Source organism: Micrasema longulum, unplaced genomic scaffold, assembly GCF_059751315.1.
Source record: "Micrasema longulum isolate JH-2025_06_02 unplaced genomic scaffold, ASM5975131v1 h1tg002880l, whole genome shotgun sequence".
Lineage (NCBI taxonomy): Eukaryota > Metazoa > Arthropoda > Insecta > Trichoptera > Brachycentridae > Micrasema > Micrasema longulum.
Window position 1 is genome coordinate 105559 of NW_028280001.1, and position 22217 is coordinate 127775.

At 30.0% G+C, this 22217-nt stretch overlaps 1 protein-coding gene across 3 annotated transcripts in view; it reads right to left on the reverse strand.

Moving 5' to 3' along the window:
• The window catches only part of LOC148271430 (phospholipase B1, membrane-associated-like), a 65280-nt gene extending 45101 nt beyond the window's left edge, over positions 1 to 20179 (reverse strand). For 2 of the 3 annotated variants that reach the window (XM_088241400.1, XM_088241399.1), the window contains exons 1-3: positions 19835 to 20167; positions 9571 to 9826; positions 7800 to 7969 (exon numbers count right to left, since the gene is read on the reverse strand). In XM_088241400.1, coding sequence (XP_088097526.1) covers positions 7800 to 7969; positions 9571 to 9826; positions 19835 to 19939 — 531 coding nt within the window. In that variant the 5' untranslated portion in view covers positions 19940 to 20167. Of the gene's footprint in view, positions 1 to 7799; positions 7970 to 9570; positions 9827 to 19834 lie in introns of all 3 variants that reach the window. The other variant, XM_088241398.1, reaches the window with a different exon arrangement.
• Between the last annotated feature and the right edge of the window lie 2038 nt (positions 20180 to 22217).

Below are 22217 nucleotides of genomic sequence, written 5' to 3' on the forward strand. Positions count from 1 at the left end.
TAAACAATGCTTTGAGTACGTTTAAATGTTTGTAGACAGGCCGGATTTCACTCTATAGAGAGCTTTTCAAATTTATTGCAACGGACGGGAAAAACATTTTTGATAAAGGAATATAGAAGTATAGACAGCAGTCTAACGTGGTTTATGGCACGTCATTGCATGGCATGCGCGTTATAACACTCACCATTTTGCCCATATTTAAACATCCACATTTCCTCAACTCTTCCATCTGTTGAGTTTTGTGAAGTAAAAAAGCAAAAACCTTTATAGATGTGGGTGAGATTCATCTGGCTAAATTATGTCACCGCAAAATGGTGAATGTTACACAGTGTGTAAAGTGTCAACTTAAACCGGCCAATGACAGATCATAAGCTTTGTAAATACCATGTATTCCATATTTCCTTTTCAAAAATGTTTTCCCTCTCTGTTGCAATAAATTTAAACTTACATTATTTTTAATATTTCTGTATACGAGAGGTAAACTACAGTAAGTCCAAAAATGATAACTTTGTTTCTTCAATTCTACCATCTGTTGATTTTTGTGCAGTTATAGAGCTGAAACCTTTATCAATGGGAATGAGATTCACTTGACTGACTATTTCACCTACTAGGCAATGCCTGGGCCCCGATTACAACGGGAAGTTAACATTCATTTTCTATTTTATCTGCAAAGTAAAATTAAGTTTTCTGTATGAAAAGCAGAATATGAATACATTTTTTTTTTCTAAACGTGTTCAATTATAGGTTACCGACAAAGATACTTTAAATGTTCATGCAAATATACTCATTTTCGTATACAACTATTGTTTTTTTTTATAGACAGTCAAAGATAACTCTGTTCCCATTGTAATTCTTAGTATACTCGGGCCTTGGAAACATTATTTGGCGGCCTCCGTGGTCAAGACGCTTGACTCACGCACGGAAGGTTCCGGGTTCGATTCCCGGTGAGAACACAAAAATTAAAATGTGATTTTTCTCAAGCCTGGGTGTTCTGTGATGTAATTCACCACTGTAATTGGGCCTCCTGGCCTGTTGTGGTGCAAAAAAAAAAATATACAAGTTAAATTTTATTAATTAACGCACATTGTACATTTTAAAAAGTAAACGAAATACAATTAAAAGTCAAAAGTGTAAATCAATGTAAGAGACAAAAAAAAGAAAAAGAAAAAATACAACTGACCTTTGAGAAAACATTCAACGACATCAAGACTAGATCTAATTTATTTATTTACTGCTCGATTAAATCGTGGTAGACTTAAATCTGAAAGTCCAGATTTTTTCTAGACTTTACCCATAAATTGTTCTCTGTTGATCTAAGAATAGCCCTTTATTGTTTCTCAGCCTGCGGATCTGAACACTGAACACTGAACTTTATTTGTTCCAGAAGGGGTGGTGCATCAATTATAAGAGCGAAGTACCCATATTTCGTTTAGTGTCTTAATTTCGAATAGCGTGATAACTCTTAAACCATTCCCCGGGTGTCATTGTTAACAATTGTCAGTTAGAGCTAAGGCCGTATTTCATCTGTGTTGTCGCCGTAAGCATTGAAGCTACGTATCAAGGTAAAAAAATATTCTAAGTTTTTTGTAAAAAATACTAGTTTTTGACGCTGCCAGGTTTGAGCCGAGTTGAACAGTAAGTAGTGAGCATCAATAGTCTATTATATAGTTTAATAAAACGGTCTCATGGTCTTTTTGCTAAGCCAAGTCGATTATATGTCAAAGTTTATGAGATTATGTTAGCATGTAAGATGTAAAATATTTTTGGTAGTATCCTATTTTCAGATACACAACAAAGATTCATGTGAGGAATATTGTGCTAGGCGCAGTAAATCTTTCAGGAGAAGTGTACAGGATTTAGCAAGAACATCGAATAATTTATTTGCTTGGAATATCTGGAATAGAAGTTTCTTATTATTTTTTAATGATTGGCTGTTATTTTACTTGTCTTTTGTTAGTTAAATTGAGCATCTACTGTATCTAAAATTGAGATCATATTTTCCTCAAATTGAATATTTAACGAAGTAATAGATTAAGCCAAATCGTACACCATTAGTTTAATATTTTGAATTCTACATCATGTAAACAAAATGGTATCCGGAATATGGGTACTACCCTACAATTTAATATGCTGAATCAAAATTCTATAGAGCCTTTTTGTTTTAAATATAACATCATTTGAGAAATTGACTTATAATTGACAAAACATTAAAATTGAATAGAAATTTCTTCAGGTTATTCTATACCAAAATAAACAAAACTTTAGTAACAAAAATGACCGCAATAAACTATTTTATACGTGAATAAAACACCAAAGTCTCCTTTCGTCATAAGAATGCTTTTTTAAGCTGAAAAAAACCTTGTTTTAATGCAAAAAACATCTGTGGTTCCATATACGCTATTTCAGTATATTGTTTTATTATCAAAAAAATAATTATTTTTTCATGAAAAGCTTTTTATAGATTGAAATTATTTCAATTGGTTCAAAAGTTATTATGTTTTGAATAAAGGCACAATTACAAAATCTTGTATCCTGAATATTTCGATCTTCGTTACTACAGATACTATTATCAAATGATTTACATAACGAGGTTCAGGAATAGTGAAAACTTTCTCGCATACATTCATTCATTAAAGAAAATAATTCATTTTTTCCTATTTGCTTTTCCTTCTTCCCTATACTTATTTTTATTTCCGCTTTATATATTTATATATTTTTATGTGTTATTTTTTTTGTGTTATTATTTTTTTTTAATACTACTATATTTGACTATTATTTTTTTGATTTTAATGATACCACTATTTTGTATATTTGATTATGTGTGATTCTTAATTTGTATAATTTCTATTTTAAAAATTATTTCTGTATGTCTTTTTTGCATTGTATTCTTTGGAATTTGATTATTTATTACATTTACCTTTTTTTCTAGATTGTGATTCTATGTCATTATAATTTGATCGAATTGATTTTACTGTGTATTTTTATTGTTATTTATTGTGGCTTGACACGGGCATAGCCTAAAAAGCCTTAATAAGTTCATAAATATTTAATTTTGAATGAATAAATAAATAAAATAAAATAAATATGTTTTGTTTCATTTTTTAATATAGTTTAAGCCGCTATTTTGTGGCATTATTGATTACTTTACTTTAACTCATACTTCATGTACCATATTCAAATTATTATAACAATCATGTTTTTTTTAGTATAATCTATTCATTTTAGTGATATTATTATTTTGTTTATTGGTTTATGTTTGTTACTTCATGAATATAATGTGTATTCTTTTAGTTTTTAACGTTATTTCTTTTATTTAGACAGTCATTTTAAATTAAATTTTATTGTTAATACTGTCATATGTAATTATTATTATCAAAACATTTGTGTTATTTCTTGTATTTTGATTGATTTTTAAATTTTTTTAAAACTTTATTTCAAGATTTTTTGCTGTTAATTATTATGGCTTAGCACGGGCACAGCATAAAAATCCAAAAAGTTTTTAGTGAATACAAATGTAATTTGAAATGAATTAATAAATAAAAAATTATAAAATCGAAAAATTTAATTGATCTTAAAACGAATTAACATTATTTCGATTTTTAAGACCGTTCATTAAAAAACTATCGTAGCATTGACACACATCTCTAATCTATGCAATAAAAGTCAATATCTTATTTCACTAAATCGTTCATCGCATAGTCGTGAATTATTTGACGAGTATTCAGCACTAAACTGCAGGTCCGTGACCGTTGCGTACATTATATTTCATATAAAATTAATCTGTTCACAGGTGTTTGAACAGCTTATCGTCAGCCTAATTCGTAAAACTCGTAAATCCCAAACATACTTTTTTCAGCGGAGAGTAAAAACAGTTTTTACTTCAGTTGCGAATTTTTCTTTAAATAATGCAACACTGTGCGAATAGATAAGTTTTACGCGTATACAGATTATCTGAATTCCTAACGGAAAATTCCCAAATGTATTTTTTCATAATTTGTTGATTTATGAGTTTAACAAGTTAGGGTGACGATATTTTATGTAGACACGTAAAATTATGCAAAAGATTATCTGAACCGATGTGTGCATACGATGGTTTTAGTAATATTTTCAGACAAACTGTTTTTATGTGTTCACATAGTTAAAAATATACATATATTATTTCCAATGAGTTTTAAAAGCAACTTCATAGTACCGAAAAGAAATAAACAAAAAAGTTTTTTATTGGTTTTTTTGTATAACTACGCAAATTTCTATGAACATACTTGTACTTAGATATACTCGAGATTATTGTTATAAAATGATTTATATAAACTAGCTAGTAAAGGTGATTAATCCAGCCGTTAAGTCATGTAAATGCCTTGACTGCAAATTACCATCTTAGAAAACTTCACTATAATATACATGTGAAAATGTTTATAGGAATATCACAGATATATTAAATCCCAAATATCTATGAAAATATGTGAAGAATTAGAAAAATATTCGTACGGTATTAAAAAATACAGGTAGGTGGAATAAAAGGAAACATTTAGAACGATAGGAAGAAGGATACAAAAAAAGGAAAAAGGAGCATGTGTTTAAAAAGAGAAAAGATACGTTTAATCAGAAACGGTTTTTCAAAATTCATTGGCATATGAAGCGTATGCATTACGTGTGAAATAACTACGTAAATAGTACCAATCTGATACCTTTGTAACATTCAGATTTTTAAAATATCTTTCTTTAAGATATTTTCAATTTATTATTCATTCTTTTCCGAAAATTCTGATTCGGGTTTTTTTCGGCTACTTTCAGGCTTGATTTATTTCATTTAATGTTGGCGAGCTTTTTCGGCCCCGAGTCTTATTTTTTAATTCCTATTTTACAATAGTAAAGTATGAATCTAATACAAAAATAGGAACATTAATACATACGTTTTTATAATAAATATGAAAAAATCATTTCGTTTTCTTTTCTTTGCATTTTACAACAGGTGTACATAAGATATAAAAATATCTGGGATATAAAATGTGTGGGTATACCTACATTTTATTTTAAAATTCAATAAAGGCTACTGCAAGAAAATGATAGATATCAGATCTTAAGTCAGTGATTTATTCTAGGTCAACTAAGAATGTGATAGTGATATATGCGTTATGTTTTTTATAATTGTAAATTACTTTAATATTATGTGGTTTTGTTTTCATAATAATCTATCAAAGTGCACAAGTTACTAGGTCTCGGACAAGTCCGTTTATGTAAAAAATCAAACTTGCGAGTTCGCAATCAAAAATACACTTTCACGGAGAGCTCTTTAAAGACAAATATTTTAATATTTCATTTAAAAATTAAATTGTTTACAAAAATCATCAACATAATTTTATTATCCACATTGGTAAATTAATTGCAACCTTATTGTATGTAACGGACTTCTATTTGCATATTGGTTTTTCTGTGTTATTATGCCGCGTTTCTTTCACAGGGCCTTAAAATGCACTCCTTGTCTGCAACTTTTAGACACTCAAAATATTGTCCACTAAACCAGCTCAAGATGAGTTATAAAACTTTTAAAATGTTTTCAGGCGTTGCCTAGCAGGTGAAATTATTTAGTCAAACGAATCTAAGACACATCATTAATGGTTTTAGCTCTTCAATTTCACAAAAAATCAACAAATGGAAGCGAAGAAAGAATACGGATGTTCGAACATATTTATTTTTTAATTTGTTATTTTACAATTTATTCATTGCTTTTTTTACATTAGGGATAATGTTCCTCACTGGGGTGCGGTGTCCAGTGCCGGGGGAGACATTTTATGTCATTTTAAAATATGCCTTATTGAGCATAATTAAATAAAAATCTCAAATCATCACCACATCAACCACATTAGTTCTAAAAGTGTGAAATCTTTGGTTTTCATCCTTAAAACCATAAGGGATTTTGAATCAGTAAAAATATTGAAACTTTTTTTTATATATCCTTGGTTACAAGCTAATTAGAGTACAATTATACTATTTGGTTCCCTTTTTACAAAATTTAAAGAATCCAACGAAAATTTGTAAGATTCATTAATTTCAAACTGCATGTTCCTATAGAACAAATTAACTACATGTCTTTGTTTTTTTTTTTTAATTTACCTACTCTGAAGAATCGTATGAAAATAACAGACCTAATATTTTTATGTGAAATCATTGATTCTAAGTTCGATTGTTGCGAACTCCTGGATTTAATAAATATTAATACACCAATACGTAGAACTAGACAAAACAGTCTATATTATTGTCACCCTTCTCAAACCAACTATCTTTGACACTCACCTATACCGCGTATACACAGACTAGGAAATGAATGTACCTCTCATATCGACATTTTTAACTCATGTCTCTGTGAATTCAAATCATCTCTTTATTATTATTTTATGATGTTCTATAATAACGATTAACGAATTATTTGCAAAAGCTACTTATGCTAATGATCTGGTGATAATTCATTATATATTTTTTATATATTTTGTAAGCTGACATAAATTCATTTTTCTTGTTATTTTTGTTTTTCTTTTTATACCCATGTTTTAATATTGTTTTTTTTATTTTTTGTATATCTAACTAGCTCATAATATTGTTATATTGTAAAAGTCACTTGTGCCGTGTAATAAATAAATAAATATTTTTATTGGTTTTAAATATATAAAACAGAATAAAAACATATTAAACTCACAAATAAAAACACTATAAATAAAAACTTGTTTCTGCCAATTTGGCCTAATACACTCATCGATCCGTGCGCATCCCATCTCCATTATCCATTTCTTAATAGCGATTTTATAATACAGGGTCGTGCATGTTATTACACGCCTAAACTTACATATTCACTTCTAAAAAATGCTCTTCATATCTGCCATAATATAACAACATTTATAACGCAATAACTCAATCAGTTTTGGAATATGGAATAATTAAATGGGGATGTGCAAATGATACACTGATCAAGCAAATAATAATTGCACAAAAGGCTTTAATAAAAATAATCTTAAAATTCCCAATCAGAACTAGCTCCCTCGGTATATTTGAAAATCTTAATGTAAAATCTATAAAACAATTTTATGGAAAAGCTTTGTTACGCATACGCATACGCATATGCATGTAAACATTATTCTCTACCTTCCGTTACAAATACAAGAGTTACTAGATACTCCTCCCTGATTCTGCAAAAAAATAAATACAACCTTCGGTTAAAGAGGATTGGCCTACTACTCGGTTAAAATGTACAATCTACTTCCATTATCTATAGGGACAATTAGTATGTTCTCACAATACAACATTGCTATTAAGAAATGGATAGTGGAGGTGGGTTGCGCACGGATCGATGAGTGGATCAAGCCAAATAGGTAAAATGTGTGTACTGTTTATGAAATTTGTCCTATTGGTCCATATAAATTGGACGTGTTTTTTCTGATTGTTTTCGTTTTTTTTTTGTTTATTATGTTAATGATAATTATGTTAATTGGATTAATTACGTTTTTTTATAATTATTATTATGTTAACTTTGTTAAATAGCTGACCTAAGGCATGTTTCACATTTTCAAAAATGTTTTCCTCGGCACGGGACACCTCAGTGAGGGAACATTATTATCGAATACAAACAATGTAAGAGTGAAAATAAATAAATAAACTCTTTATATATCTAAAACGAGCATTAAGTACATTGGTTAGACAATCTATAGGGATGTCGTATTTCATGAAATTTTAGATTTTTAACATTTATTTTTGGATGTGTTTAATGACAACAACTTCATCGTCGATCAGACATTAAAAAAATATACCTTTGCTTGCAAAAGCGCATCTATTGCAGAAGAAACCGGAAATCCGATGTTCATGTGGGAGTTGGGAGCTCTATATTCCCCGGTTCCTGTAGAAAATCCTGTTACCCGAGGATTGAACTCCCTGAGGATATTAGGAAACGTCATAACTTCTCTCCAATTTGAATCACCACCTGTAGATTGATTTGATTTATTTGATTTTACTCGACATACCCGCCCTAGGGGCATTAACAAAAATAACAAGGATAAGTACAAACATAGTAAGTAATAAGAAGAACACAGATTATCTATAATGACAGTTTTAGTGACATCGACATATAACATTGTAAATACCATATTTTTATCAGATCTGTTAAAGACATTTTAAATTTATCTCCTGCTTGACTTTTAACTTTTAATTTGACTTTTAATTTTATATTTTAATTTTAACTTTATAATTTTAATTCTTAATTTTAACTTTTATTTTAACATTTAAATTTAAACTTTTAACTTTAATTTTAATTTAAACTTTCAATTTTTATTTTTATTTTAACTTTAACTTTTGATTTTAATTTTAACTTTTGATTTCAACTCTTTATTTATACTTATTCATATGTACATCTACTACTTGCATCTAATAAATTATTGCTGGTTGTGAATTTTTACAACAAAATTTAGATGTTCATGCTAAAGTAAAGTTGGAGCCATACAATGTATTTTCCCTTTTATGTACTTTTAATTAAATATTCTCCTCCTGCATTCATAATAAATTAGTGTGAAATCTGTAATTGGTCTTACTTTTTTTAATTGTTCTTTTGTACCTTGTTTTATATAAAGACTGTATGATTTCCTTTATAAATAAATAAATAAATAATATGTTATAAAAAACATCTTCAGAGATGAGTTCATACAATTGAAAACCAAAACTCAAAATTTTAAAAAAAGAGAGAGAATTGAAAAAAAGTAAAAACATTTTAAGTATGCATAAAAAATACAATATTAAATAAAATAATAAAAACGGTATCGGTATAAACAAAAAAAAATACATGAAAGTACAAAACCGCCTATAAAATATACTTCTGAATGTGATAATTAAATCAAATACTATCCTTTAAATAAAAATATAGAACTTATTCATGTTCTGTCAAAACCAGTTATTTTACAGACGTATTTTATTGAAATATATATATTACATATTTACACCCAAAACGCTCTTAAAAATAATAAATAAATAAATTTCACAAAGTTAAAAAGATTATCAAGTATTTTGTATAGTAAAATGATGTGTGAAAATCTTCGATTACCCAATATCTTAAAGAATTCAAATAAATAATAATGAATAATCTGGTTGCCTTGGTATCATTGTGCTAAAAGACGGATTTAAAAAAATAAATTATTTGTTCATTTTTCCATACATATATTATTTACATAGAAATATAATTTTACAAAAATTCATTTTAGAAAAATACATCTTAAAATTAAGCTATAACATGAATTTGAAAAAATACCCACAAAGACTACAGCGTCTGAGCGTGAGCCATTCCTTTTTTAACTATTAAAAAGTTTATCGCTCATATATATATTCCTAAAGTATATAAGATGTAAGTCATTAGATTTTTAAAAAAAGGTAAGTAATTTCTTTATAACTGATCAAATTAACTGGACATGATTGATTCGCCGCAATAATAAAAATTACGACTTTTGTTTACATAAACCATATTTTTGTTGAAATATGGATGTCTAAACATTTTTATAAATATTCTGGATCCTTCTATTAATATAGAAAATAGTTTACCTGCAGCCCACGATACTCCTCGATATTCGAAAACAGTTCCCAAAGCCCAGTCCTCTTTGGCCCCATTTCCCGCCACAAGGGAGTCCCCCAGCGCTCCAATCACGGAGACGTCTTGGGGCCTCAGGGCGTGCACAGACCTCGCCCCCGCCGGGCCCCGCGTGGAAAGGGGGCATGGGAAAGGCGTCTCCGGTCCAAAGTAGGGCTGCGCTCTTGCTGAGCCTGCTCTCCTTGTGTGACGATTCAATATTGGAGAGTCCTAGAAGAAAAACAGTACGTCAGTCAATTGAAAACGGTTTTACCTATTACTACAATCAGAAAAAATGGCACATCTCTATCGTCTATCTTCACACACCATCCTAGCTTATCTATGATCAATTGAAAGAAATTTCCAACGTATCGTTGATTATATAAGTGTGCCTTAGTATTAGCTGGACCTCTCACCACAATTTTCAAAAAACTCATATCAGTGGGATGTATTCCTTCCAAATTTAAATCTAGCTGTACAACTCCATTTTTTTAAAAAAGGGGATGACTCAAATATCAAAAACCACAGTCCGATATGCATCCAATTAGTTATACTCAAATTTTCTGAGTCACTCATCAGATCTCAAATATAATAGATAGTCAACAACATGGTTTTATAAAGGCGCGGTCAACTGCCACTAACCTAATACTATTCCAAGATTACAAATCTGAAACCTCATAAAGTTGATAGTACATCGTAGTAGTAGATATTGCCAAGATAGTTGAGTGGTTTAGGTTTCCACGGAGCTATTCTCGATTGGTTTCGAGCCTACCTATCTGATAGGTCTCTATATGTAAAGATTACACATGTTAAATAAGACTTTTTGTTTGCCTCTAGTGGTCTCCCACAAGGCATTCATCTTGGACCCATTTTGTTTGTATTTTTTGTAAATAACATTACATCCTGTTTTCGATATGTCGAAGTTTTGCTTTTTGCTAATGATATAATTTTTTTAAGAGAAATAATGGATATCAACTATAATTTGAATAATTGGTGTGTAAAAAATCAACTGTTTCTCAAAGTTGAAAAATGCGAAATTTCGACATTCTGCACCAACACGAATCCCATTGTTTTCAGCTTTAAAATAAATTCTTCGCCCTTAGAAAAAGTCATGTCAAACTTGGGTATTTTTTTTGATGAAAAACTGAGTTTTTTAAAACATATTCAAAACAGAACAAACGAGAGCATGAGAACCTTTGGATCTTTGCTGACAACGATATAGGATTTCCAGTCTATAAAAATAATAAAAACATTGGATATTGCCCTAGTGCGTGGTCAACTAGAATACAACTTGTTTGTATGGTCACCAAATTACAGGGTTCGTGTTAAGGACATCGAAATAACCCAGCATAAATACATTTAAAACTAAATATTCCAATGAAATATATAAATTATACATACTCATATAATTATTTGAATATACAATCATTAGAAAACAGACGAAAATCAACGACCTATTTTTTTCATTAAAAATATTGACATCAATGTTTGATTGTTTTCAACTCGAAAATTTTATTGGTTTGGAGTACATGGTAGAGTCACCCGATGTAATACACTATTCTTCTGCGTCAATCATCGAATAATTATAGCGTGAATTTACCAGTTGTACGAATGCATGTACTGGCGAACCAGTTATTTTATCACGTACTTTTCTTTTTAAAACTTGTTCAGTTTATTTATTAAATTAACATCATCGTTTCCTTTCCGCACCTAATTATGCTTAGCATTGGCACATAAATCGCAGCGTATCTCGATCATTTTTGTTACACGAAGGTAAGATAATCTGTCTTACGTTTAGAGACTATGAAATATTCTACTGTAAAAACACATTTTCAAATAATATTTCATATCAACCATGTCGGAAATCAAACTTGAGACCTCTTGCATGGTAGGCAATCTCGCTGACCATTACACCACAACACCGACATGTCTATTAATTTTATTTTCTATTATCTAACTTTTTATCTTTTATACCTGATACAAACTTTTTTTTAAATATTTTTCATAATTTCTTTATATTTTTCTATACCGGTTATATTTCTAAATACTATTTTTTTTATATTTTGTTACACTTTATATTTTGTTATGCCGCTTAAATACTCATTTTTTGTATAAATTATAAGTAAAAGCCTCGTGAGCAGGCGTGAAAAAAATCACAAAATAAAAATATATACTTATTTATTTAACGTTTTGTACATTATGTTATCTGTACATTGGCGGGCTTATTGCCAAATGGCAATTTCTTCCAACTAACTAATAAAATAATAGTTTTATTTTTATAATTCAAGTTACAGAATATATTCAGTAAAAAATAGAGATATATAAAAATAGAAATAAACCTATTTATCAACAATATTTTGAGTTTGTCCAAATTTTTGAGACAAGGACTGGATTCAACTCCCTGGGGAGCTGTTTATATTAACATATTACAACACAGGTGAAGAACATTTAAGAGAAGGTAATATATATTCATCTCTGTTGTAATATGTTAATATAAACGTATTCGTTTATAAATTACCTTTAATAAAAACCATTACTCAATAGGAAAAAGGAAAAAAGAGGAAAGAGGAAAGGAGGAGAGATTAAGGAAGAGAAAGGAGATGTTTCTTAAGACGTGATTTAAACAGAGATAATGTAATAACGTCTTTGATGGTGGATGGGAGAAGATTCCACAGTCGAGCCGCATGGACATATGAGTTAGAGAAGAATGAGAAATTGTGGATTAAATATCACTTTGGGATCATGATTCGGACACTCGAACATATTTTTTTTAAATTTCTGGCGTTACAAATTTTTGCATAACACTAACTATATATTTTATAACACCGTAAGAAGTAGTAGAAGTTGGAAACGTGAAAAAGGTTTCCGGGTTCAAAAACAGTAATAGCTTTTTGGGGATTAACTACACGTTCCAATTTTCGACAGTCAATGCTATACATGAACAATGTAGAAAGATTAAGTCAATCCTAAAATGCATAAATTACTAAAGTTTAATATGAAAAAACAAGTAAACTCCAGCGATTTAAGCCTCTCTAAAATTAAATAACCGAAGATTACTTCACCTCTGAATTTTGCCAAAAAGCAGTTTAATGGATTTGAAACACGTATTGAAGATAAATGATTATTCAGAGCATGCGTCATTGGAAAGATATAAAAAATTTCACTTAGATGCATGGTGACACATTCGTGCGGTGTACTCGTATTTAATGTATCATGAATATGTAGTCCAGTGCGGATCTTGCGCAAGCTTTTTGCGAATTAATATAACAGTATTGCGTCTGCTCACTTCGCAAAATTACAATATATCACAATGTAATTATGGGTTAACGAAATGGAAAACAAACCTTTTACAATTTTTAAAATATTTTAATTAAAAAATGCATAATCAGAATTGTACTTCTATTTGAACCAGATGGTGCATAAGGCACTACATTCAAACACCAAATGCAGCTATCCTCGATCATCTGTTACATGAAGTTATGTTAACGCTTCAGCAACCAGGCCAGTAGCTCAATCACAAATAACTATCGACGTGCTAATAAATGACGTGATAACAATTTCTCACCATGGTTGTTCATCGTATTCGCGATCACAACGCAACATCCGTGATCACCGTATATTAAATGTCAAAATATTTACGTTTCGCGACGTATAATCCCGCTGCGGAATCATATATTTTATTTTCACCGGTGTGAATATGGAAAATATTCCAAAATTACTATTTTTATTTCTTTATTTATTATTTATCATGCTATTCATTGCTTCAAGCTGGCGGTTGGCAAGCCAAATGTCAAGAACAGCAGTCGCCATAGTAATTGTTTGTAATTTAATTTTCACTTTTTTATATTAGATACTCCTTTCTTTTTTACAAATGCAATATGTTATATTATTTTTTATAGTAAACGCCGATTTTTCGCCAGTGAATTGTATTTATTTACGAGGAAAACAAAAAACAAACCGAAACGAGCATTGATTTAAAGATTACCTACGCGTTGACTTGTGACTGCCATAATTTAAGCATGTTTATTATTGTTCATTGTGATCGCTCAAATGGGACATCTTTCTTCGACTATCTTCAGGGACAGTTAAATACTGCAATGTTAAAGGATCTCACATAAATATAAAAAAGCTTTGTATTTTCTTAATACATCGTTTTTAAAATAAAGGTGTCCTTATGATGTAGAAGACGATTAAGAAAATTAACATTTTTAATTTGTTTTAGGCAAAATTACATAATTGTTTAATTTTGTAAAATTGATGTAACAATCCATCTTAAAACATTGTTGCAATAATTTGTCTGGCACAACGGAACAACAAACGTAGTAAATAATTTTATTTTAACCCTTAAAAGGTTGTGCTACAAAATTCCTCTACACGTGGTGATGTTACCTCAAGCAAATGACAGAATATTTTGAAATTCAAACTTTCGGACAGACTTAATATTTTTTAATAAAATCATGAATTCTATCGACACATTACAACAAATACTGAGTAACATAGAAGTCTTGGCATCTACAGGGCTTACAACCCGTCATTGGCTGGTTTAAGTGGCCACTTTACTTTAAGTGGCACTTCTATATTACCTTTTCCAAAATGTTCTTAACAGCTCCCCGGGGAGTTGAAATCAAATCTTGACTACGAAAATTTGGAAAAACTCAAAATATTTTTCATTAATTCTAAATTCGATTGTTACGAACTCCTGGATTTTAATAAAAATTAACACACCAACATGGAGAACTAGACAGAATACTCTATAATATTGTCACCCTTCTCAAACCAACTATCTTTGTCGCCCACCTATACCGCGTATAGAAGGAGTAGGAAATGAATGTATCTCTTATATCGTCATTTTTAACTAGAGCCTCGGTGAATTAAAATCATCTCTTTGTAAATTTTTAATTCTGTTCTATAGTAACGATTAAGGATTCATTTGCAAAAGCTACTTATGCTTCTAACTCAGTTTATGGTCATAATATGAATATGCATCATATTTTGATATATTTAGTTTATCTCTGCCTAACTTAAAAATAAAGTGACCAACATATTTTTATCAAAAATAGCAAATCATTTTCAGGAGATTGGGTTCGAATAGTAATAATTTGATTGATTAATGTATTTTTTTATTGTTTAATTTCTTTAAAATATACATGTGTTTCAAGTGATTAATAATGTGTACAGTACGAGTATATTAATATTTCATACTCGATTTTTTAATATTTTTATTTTTAAGCACTCTTTATACCACATATATGCAAATGACAGAAACGCCGTATGTAAATAAATAAATAATAAACAGTCTTTTATACACGTTTTAATCAAACATTTTACGTCTACTATGTGAGAAAGCGGGCAAGCCACTACTACAATATGAGGTTGACTTATCCCTTTTTTGAAGAATTTTAAGAGTAGCCATTGAGTCAAAACGCGGCGTTTTGTCGAGGAATCAAAATGAAAAAGGGTTAAAATTTGCTCGTAATTTGATTTTAAACATGGGTTAGAAATTTGAGACTATAAATGATAAAGAGGCTAACTAACTAAAATATTGCAAGGCATTTCTTTTAATATCAATTTGTTTACTCAGTACGCATTCCGATAAGAAAGATAATAATTAATTTTTAAAATCCTTCAAAATAGAGCTCAAACCCAGAACCTCAAACATGGTTTTTAATGGTTGTTTAAACTACAGTATTTTATTGATCCTGAATCTTAAATCTGATAAACTTCGTTTCATCTAACAGACAATTGAAATGCGCTACTTTTGGTTTACCAATGCCGTGCCCTATGCACCACATTACTTTAAAAAATAAATGATGATGACGATAGAAAGTACCTTTGTATATTATTTGAGCTTACTTAATTAAGTAGGATGGTTCTTGACATAGTTTGTAGTTTTCCTTTCAAGCAATGTGCTTGCCAACATGAGATCATGCCCTAACAAATATGCAAAACATTGAATTACCAAAGCGGGGGTCCATTGTTATAATATGTGTTTGAATTTCAAATCATTTATTTAATTATTTTTTTCAATGCTAAAGAAACGGGGTAGATAACAAACGTTTCTTAGAACAAACATTTGCTCATAAAAGAACCGATTGCAACTTTAGGTATAATAATAATTCTGGCTTGCCAAACCCTTTGTACACTGGGCATATTCCCAAAACATATTTTGTCAGTATTTTTAGGGGCAATTGGTTTTTTCAATTTATAGGTATATGAATAAAAAATTCGGAAATGAGTAAATCAATAGTCACCAGTTATAAACCTATTAACATCGCTTTAGCTTATTTACCATGCACATTTATTTTCAAAAATGACTTTTGTAAATAAACCCTGTTCTAAACTGGGGAAGAATTTCAGAATCATCATTCCTTTTCTGCACCTAATGGTGCATAAGGCACTGCCCTGGTACACCAATCGCAACGATCTTAATCATTTTTGTTAAATGAAGGTTGATGAATGATGAAAACGACGAAGATCGACACATGGCATAACTAAATTTAAGAAATACTTAAAGATGGTCGAGTCAAAAGTCAGAAATTATCATCGCACATGCATGAGAATATTTATGAATGTAGAGGAAGCGATATCTGTATCCAAAGACAGAGTCATATGACGTTCTATCTCCTCTACCTATCCTTACGGGAAAGCGGCATAGTGGTTTTATAATTGTTTGTATTCATATTTTTTATATTATTTTTTTGTTTGCACGACTAACCTTTGAGACCGTATGTATACACACTAACTTTACGATTTGATTTTTCCCATAACAAATCATATGAAAATGTTGAATTTTGTTTTCTATTTTTTTTTTTTTTTTTTCACTAGGTTGCAATCCGTAATCCCGCCTAAAATGGCATTCCAATTCCGACAGTTTAAATTTCGTTAGAGCACCTGATTCCTTTTGTTATTATTTACATTTTTTTAAGTCATTATTATTTTTCTAACTGTCCTGTGGCCTAATACATTTCAATTAATGTATTTTTTTTATAAATGCTTTCATTGTAATTGTTATTTTTTATTTAATAGAATGATTTTATTTTGTATTTGCAATTGGTATTTATTTCCAATACAACTTTTTAAAAAAACCTATGAAACCTTATATATGTTCAAATTAACAGCAAAAATTTCTTTACTGTATGAAAAAAACCGTAACTAAAGTTTTCGAATATTTTTTAAAACTGCCAGATTTAATTCAGGTTTTAGAGGTCCATACATAATCTATTGTTGGGAAGTGTGTACCAAGTTTGTGGTCAATCTTTTATGGGTTTTATTTTGCGATAATTGTATACTAAATAAAAAATTAAAAAATCAAACAAACGTGTTGAAATGAGTATTTTCGTATTTTTTTTATTTATTTTGTCGTGGAGTCGTATACTTAAGTTTTTAATAAGAGTCTAAAATTCGCAAATCAACTCCTTTTATGTTGAGATTTGGCTATTGTGTGTGTTTAAATTCTAAGATACTTTTAAATCCATTTTTATTGAGTTATAAATTCCTCAATGCTGGCAAATGAGCATTAAATTGTGGTATAGTGGGCTTATAAAGTCTTTGCTACATTCCTATATAGAATAATTCTCCCGCGTGTCGAAAATATAGTAGGACAATACCAGAGTGAATTCAGACCAGAGAGATCAACAACTGACCAAATATTTACATTGAAGATTATACTGGAAAAAATGCTGGAATATAACGTTGAAACTAACCACCTTTTTATTGACTTCAAAGCGGCATATGACAGTATCAAGAGGTCAAAACTGTACGAGGCAATAGTTGAATTGGGGATTCCTAAAAAGCTAATAACACTTACTAAGATGACAATTTTTAAAACACAATACTTGGTGAAGGTCCACATGAGCAAATCAGATCCATTTCAGACGTACAACGGTCAAAGGCAAGGTGCTGCACTGGCATGCCTGTTGTTTAATATTGCTCTTGAAAAATCTATAAGAGATGCAGGAGTAGAAACAACCGGAACTATTTTTAGAAAGACCAGCCTATGCAGATGACTTAGACTTAATCTCCAGAACTGTCCCGGAATTAAAAGACGATTTTTTAAAGCTATAAATGGCTGCAAGCGACATGGGTCTTAAAATAAATACATCTAAGACTGTATATATGTAAGCAAGAAAGTCACAAATAAACTATGTTTAGCAAGCAATTGACGTTGGGTAACGCCACATAGACAATGCCAACTCCTTTAAATATTTAGGTACTAAAATGACTAATGATAATAAATGCAGTTCCGGGATTAGAGCACGGCCATCGGCAGCAAACATGTGTTATTATGGCTTGTTTAAACATTTGGGATCCTAATTGCTCACTAAAAAAACTAAGACCATTATTTACAAAACTATTTTCAGACCGGTCATTGTATGTGGTGCCGAATGCTGGGTTATGACCAAAAGAGATGAAAATATGGTATGAGTATTTTAAAGAAAAATATAAAGGAAGATATTTGATTTTGTCAACCAAAACAGAGTGTGGAGGTGACGGTATTTTCATGAATTAGAGGCACTGTATGGCGAACCAAAAATTGCACGACTCATAAAAATAATATTACAATGGTTGGGCCATATGCACAGAATGAGTGATAACCACACCCCAAAAAAGATTATTTATACCACTCCGGAAGGCAGACGAAGCAAAGGCAGACCAAAATAAAAATGGCTGGATTATGTGGAAAGTGACATTAGAGCAATTGGCCTGACGAACTGGAGAAGAGCCGCAGGGTGCAGGGACAAATGGAGACAAATTCTGAAGGAGGCCAGGGCCCACAACAGACTGTAGCGCCACTGATGATGATGTGGGTTTGAACTTACAGTAAACTTTATTTCTTTTTCGTAGCGTATATGTTATTTTAATTCTTTTCTATACGCTCTGGTTACACTCAAAATAACCTTGTTTGCCTGATTTGCAACCTTTATGTGATTTTCGAGGAATATTAAATTTATTTTGTTTCTTTATATTGTCCGGTTTTTCTCACAATATAAACACATCTGGTAAAAAAGCATGGCAACAAACAACAATGGTCGCATACAGTATTTCAGTAGGTAGTGCATAATAAGATCGAATGTTAAATAATGTATTATGGTCGCGTGCCAGGAAGGAATTGTACAGAATGCGACATTATTGTGACATTATTGAGACATTAATGCAGGGTTCAGTACCTACTAGAAGAAAGTTAAGCGAATTCATACGCATGCACCAACTTTTATTATATGTATTGAGGTGACATATATTTACTAATTATTTATTAAGGCGGATTATCTAACTATAAATGTATCGTAATACAGTTACGATTTCTTGCAGAACTACTGATGTATAATAAATGGGCTCACTAGCTACATTTCAAGATTTTGTTTATTTAGGCTCATCCATCTCTGCGGGCGGTGCATGGCACTTTAGAAATTAAAAGACGCATCCTAATTGCAAAAAACGCCTTGACTCGACTTACCGAAATTTGGCAAGATCGGGGCGTCTTGAAAAAAATAAAATATTCATAGTGCGTACGCTTGTGTTCCTAATATTCTTGTATGGCGCAGAAACGTTTGTTTTTTATTTTTTTGTTAATAATTGTTTTTTTATTTTGTAAAAGAAATAATTATATTATTAATTATATCGTCTGAAGAAACAACTCTTTTCTCGTCCTTAATCTCTCCTCCTTTCCTCTTTCCTCTTTTTTCCTTTTTCCTGTTGAGTAATAGTTTTCATTAAAGGTAATTTATAAACAAATACGTTTATTTCTATTTTTATATATCTTTAGCTTTTTAATCTTTATTTTCTATTAAATATGTACTGTAACTTGAATTATAAAAATAAAACTATTATTTTATTGGTTGGTTGGAAGAAATTTCCATTTGGCAATAAGCCCGCCAATGTACAAATAACATTATGTTCAAAAAGTTAAATAAATATAAAATCATAAGATTCAACATGTCCATGTACTTGTAATTTTCTTAAACTGAACGGTTTGGGTAGGTATGAAGAAATCGCCTTAAAGCAATATGCCCGTCCTTATAATATGCACATGTATATAAAATGTTAAATTAATAAAACATTTTAAAGAAGGGAATATGGAAGTCTAAGCATTTTCAGCGCTGGTCATTGGCTGGTTTAAGTAGCCACTTTTCACACCGTGTAACATTCACCATTTTACCTATGTTTGAACATCCGTATTTCTTCGATTCGTCCATCTGTTGATTTTTGAGAGTTAATAAGGAAATATTATATTTTGCTTACCAATCCATTTCCGGTTGCAGTCAAATTGTTGTCTTCTAACCCGGAAACTAAGCACACCAGAATTAAAACCACTGTAAAACTAATTGGCTGCTCAAGATGAGACATCTTCAAAACCACTCTTATTCCTTCTGAATTGCGAAGTCTTTTTAGATATTGCCCATTTGTCGAACTTAACACCGGCGAAGGATAAACATTGCGAACACTTTATTTTGTTATGCCTACATGTACAAGTATATATGTAGCTAGCGTAGTGTATTCACAAAATTTTCACTAGAATTTCACACTTGTTTTAAACAATACTTTTGTATCATTATCATGCAGCCTTTGCTTCAAAAACCTGCCATCTGGAAATGAATAATAAATTTTTCATTAGCTTCTTTATTTTACTTAAAACCATTTTTAGCAAGGATTTCAACAAGGTGTTTGAAAATCAATGTAATTTTATTTATTTTCGTTTCACAAACAATAAATATATTACAATATATATACACAATTCATAAAATAAAAAAATTTAATAGACGAAAATTATATTTATAGTACATATATAAAATAAAATAAAAAATATGTAATTAAAGCAGTTTATTAAAATTTAGATTAATTTAAAAAAAAACATAGACATAATTTATAAACGGTTTTTTATATTTATTTTTATGTGTGTTGTATATTTTATGTACAATAACTATAGTCATAAAGTTACATTTTTTTTAAAGACGATGCAACAATAAATTATATTAAATTTATACTTGTCTTAAAAATAAATTAAACATAATATAAGAGGTAGGATTTTATTATTTTAATCAAAGAATTTTTGTATTTTATTTTTGTATTTGGGTGGAACTTCACTAAATACATCAATTTTAATATCTGACACCGTTTTTGTATTTTAAATCACACATTGATATATATTTATATGTACCGTAAAATATCACCCATCTTTGAGATTTCAGCTCTTTTACTTCATAAAATTCATCAGGATAGGAAATATAAATATACATAATCAGAATTAAAAAAATCTAGCAGTGGGTAAAGTAATAACTTAAACGAAGAGTTTAAAAGCTCCGTAAATGCCTGGCTCTCATATTTTTCTCAAAAAAGTGTTCTTTTTGTTTTGAAATACCGGTAAATATATAATTTTGTTTCTTTGTTTATTGTTAGAAATATTTCAAACACTTAAAATATAACTTTAAAACGTTTTTTTTATGTTTTAAGAATTGGTGTTTCGTATCAAATAATATATTCATATTTTTATGGTTCAATATGACCGCTAAAATGATACAATAGGTGTGTTCAACGAGTGTTGTGGACAAACCTTGTATTTTAGATGGGTATAAAGAACATCCTTAAACATCCAAAATGCTGTACAAATACAAATACTTATTGCATAAATCAACTTCCGCTATTTATTTACGAAAAATATTCAACTCGGATGTTTTTTAAAAAAAAAAAAAAACAATATTTACAAGCTTTTTTTGTTAATAAAAAAAAATTATTTTTATACTACATTAGCGGACCTGACAGACGTTGTCCTGCCCAAATATTGGCTTGCCTTGCTGCTGTTCAGCAAACGTTTTTTCGATATAAATTTTTTTGATAAACTATATACTAAGTGACATTTGACATTGAGTTTGACATTTCAATCTTTTCGTTTCGTTATTGTGTGATTTGCTGCTGCCCAAAGCAAAACCAAAAAAAGTGTGCAATACCTCGTTATACTGCGCCAATTGGCTAAGGCCCGGTTGTATGATCGTTAGTAATAAAGTCCAAAATAGAAAAAAAATGTTGTTTCATCCATAGTAACTAAAGGTGGATAGTAAAAGTCTTTCAATTCAACCCGCCAATGTTGGCGAGTAAAACGTTAATATTAGAATAATGAAGACGGTATCATTTTTTGACGTTAACCGGTTTTCTTTATTTACTCACGTCTCTCAGTATTGTTTTATTTCCGAATACGGAATGGACTATGCTTATCAATGTTTAAGCAATCTAAATCGGAGAGTTCGTTCGACGATGACTTTTTTTATTTAATCTTTAAAAAAACGAAAACATTTTGAAAACGATTTGACAGTATTTTTCCACCAAACCACGGCCGCTTAATTTCGTGGCAGTCAAAATTATTTTCGTTTGTTTTAAATTTGTTTTATTTTTAAAGTTTAAAGTTAAAAATAGTTTTTTTTAATTATTATTATCAAACATTTATTAACACAAATGTTTTTTGATTATATTTTTCGCGATCTGACATTACGCGGCGACTTCAAGCATGCGTGGTGCGAAAGTGGGGCAAAGTGGGGGGTTTTTTGGACACAGTCCGATGTATTCAAATATGATTTTACGCTCCTTCTGGACTATTCTTACTTCTATGATTATATTATGCCTACATTATAAC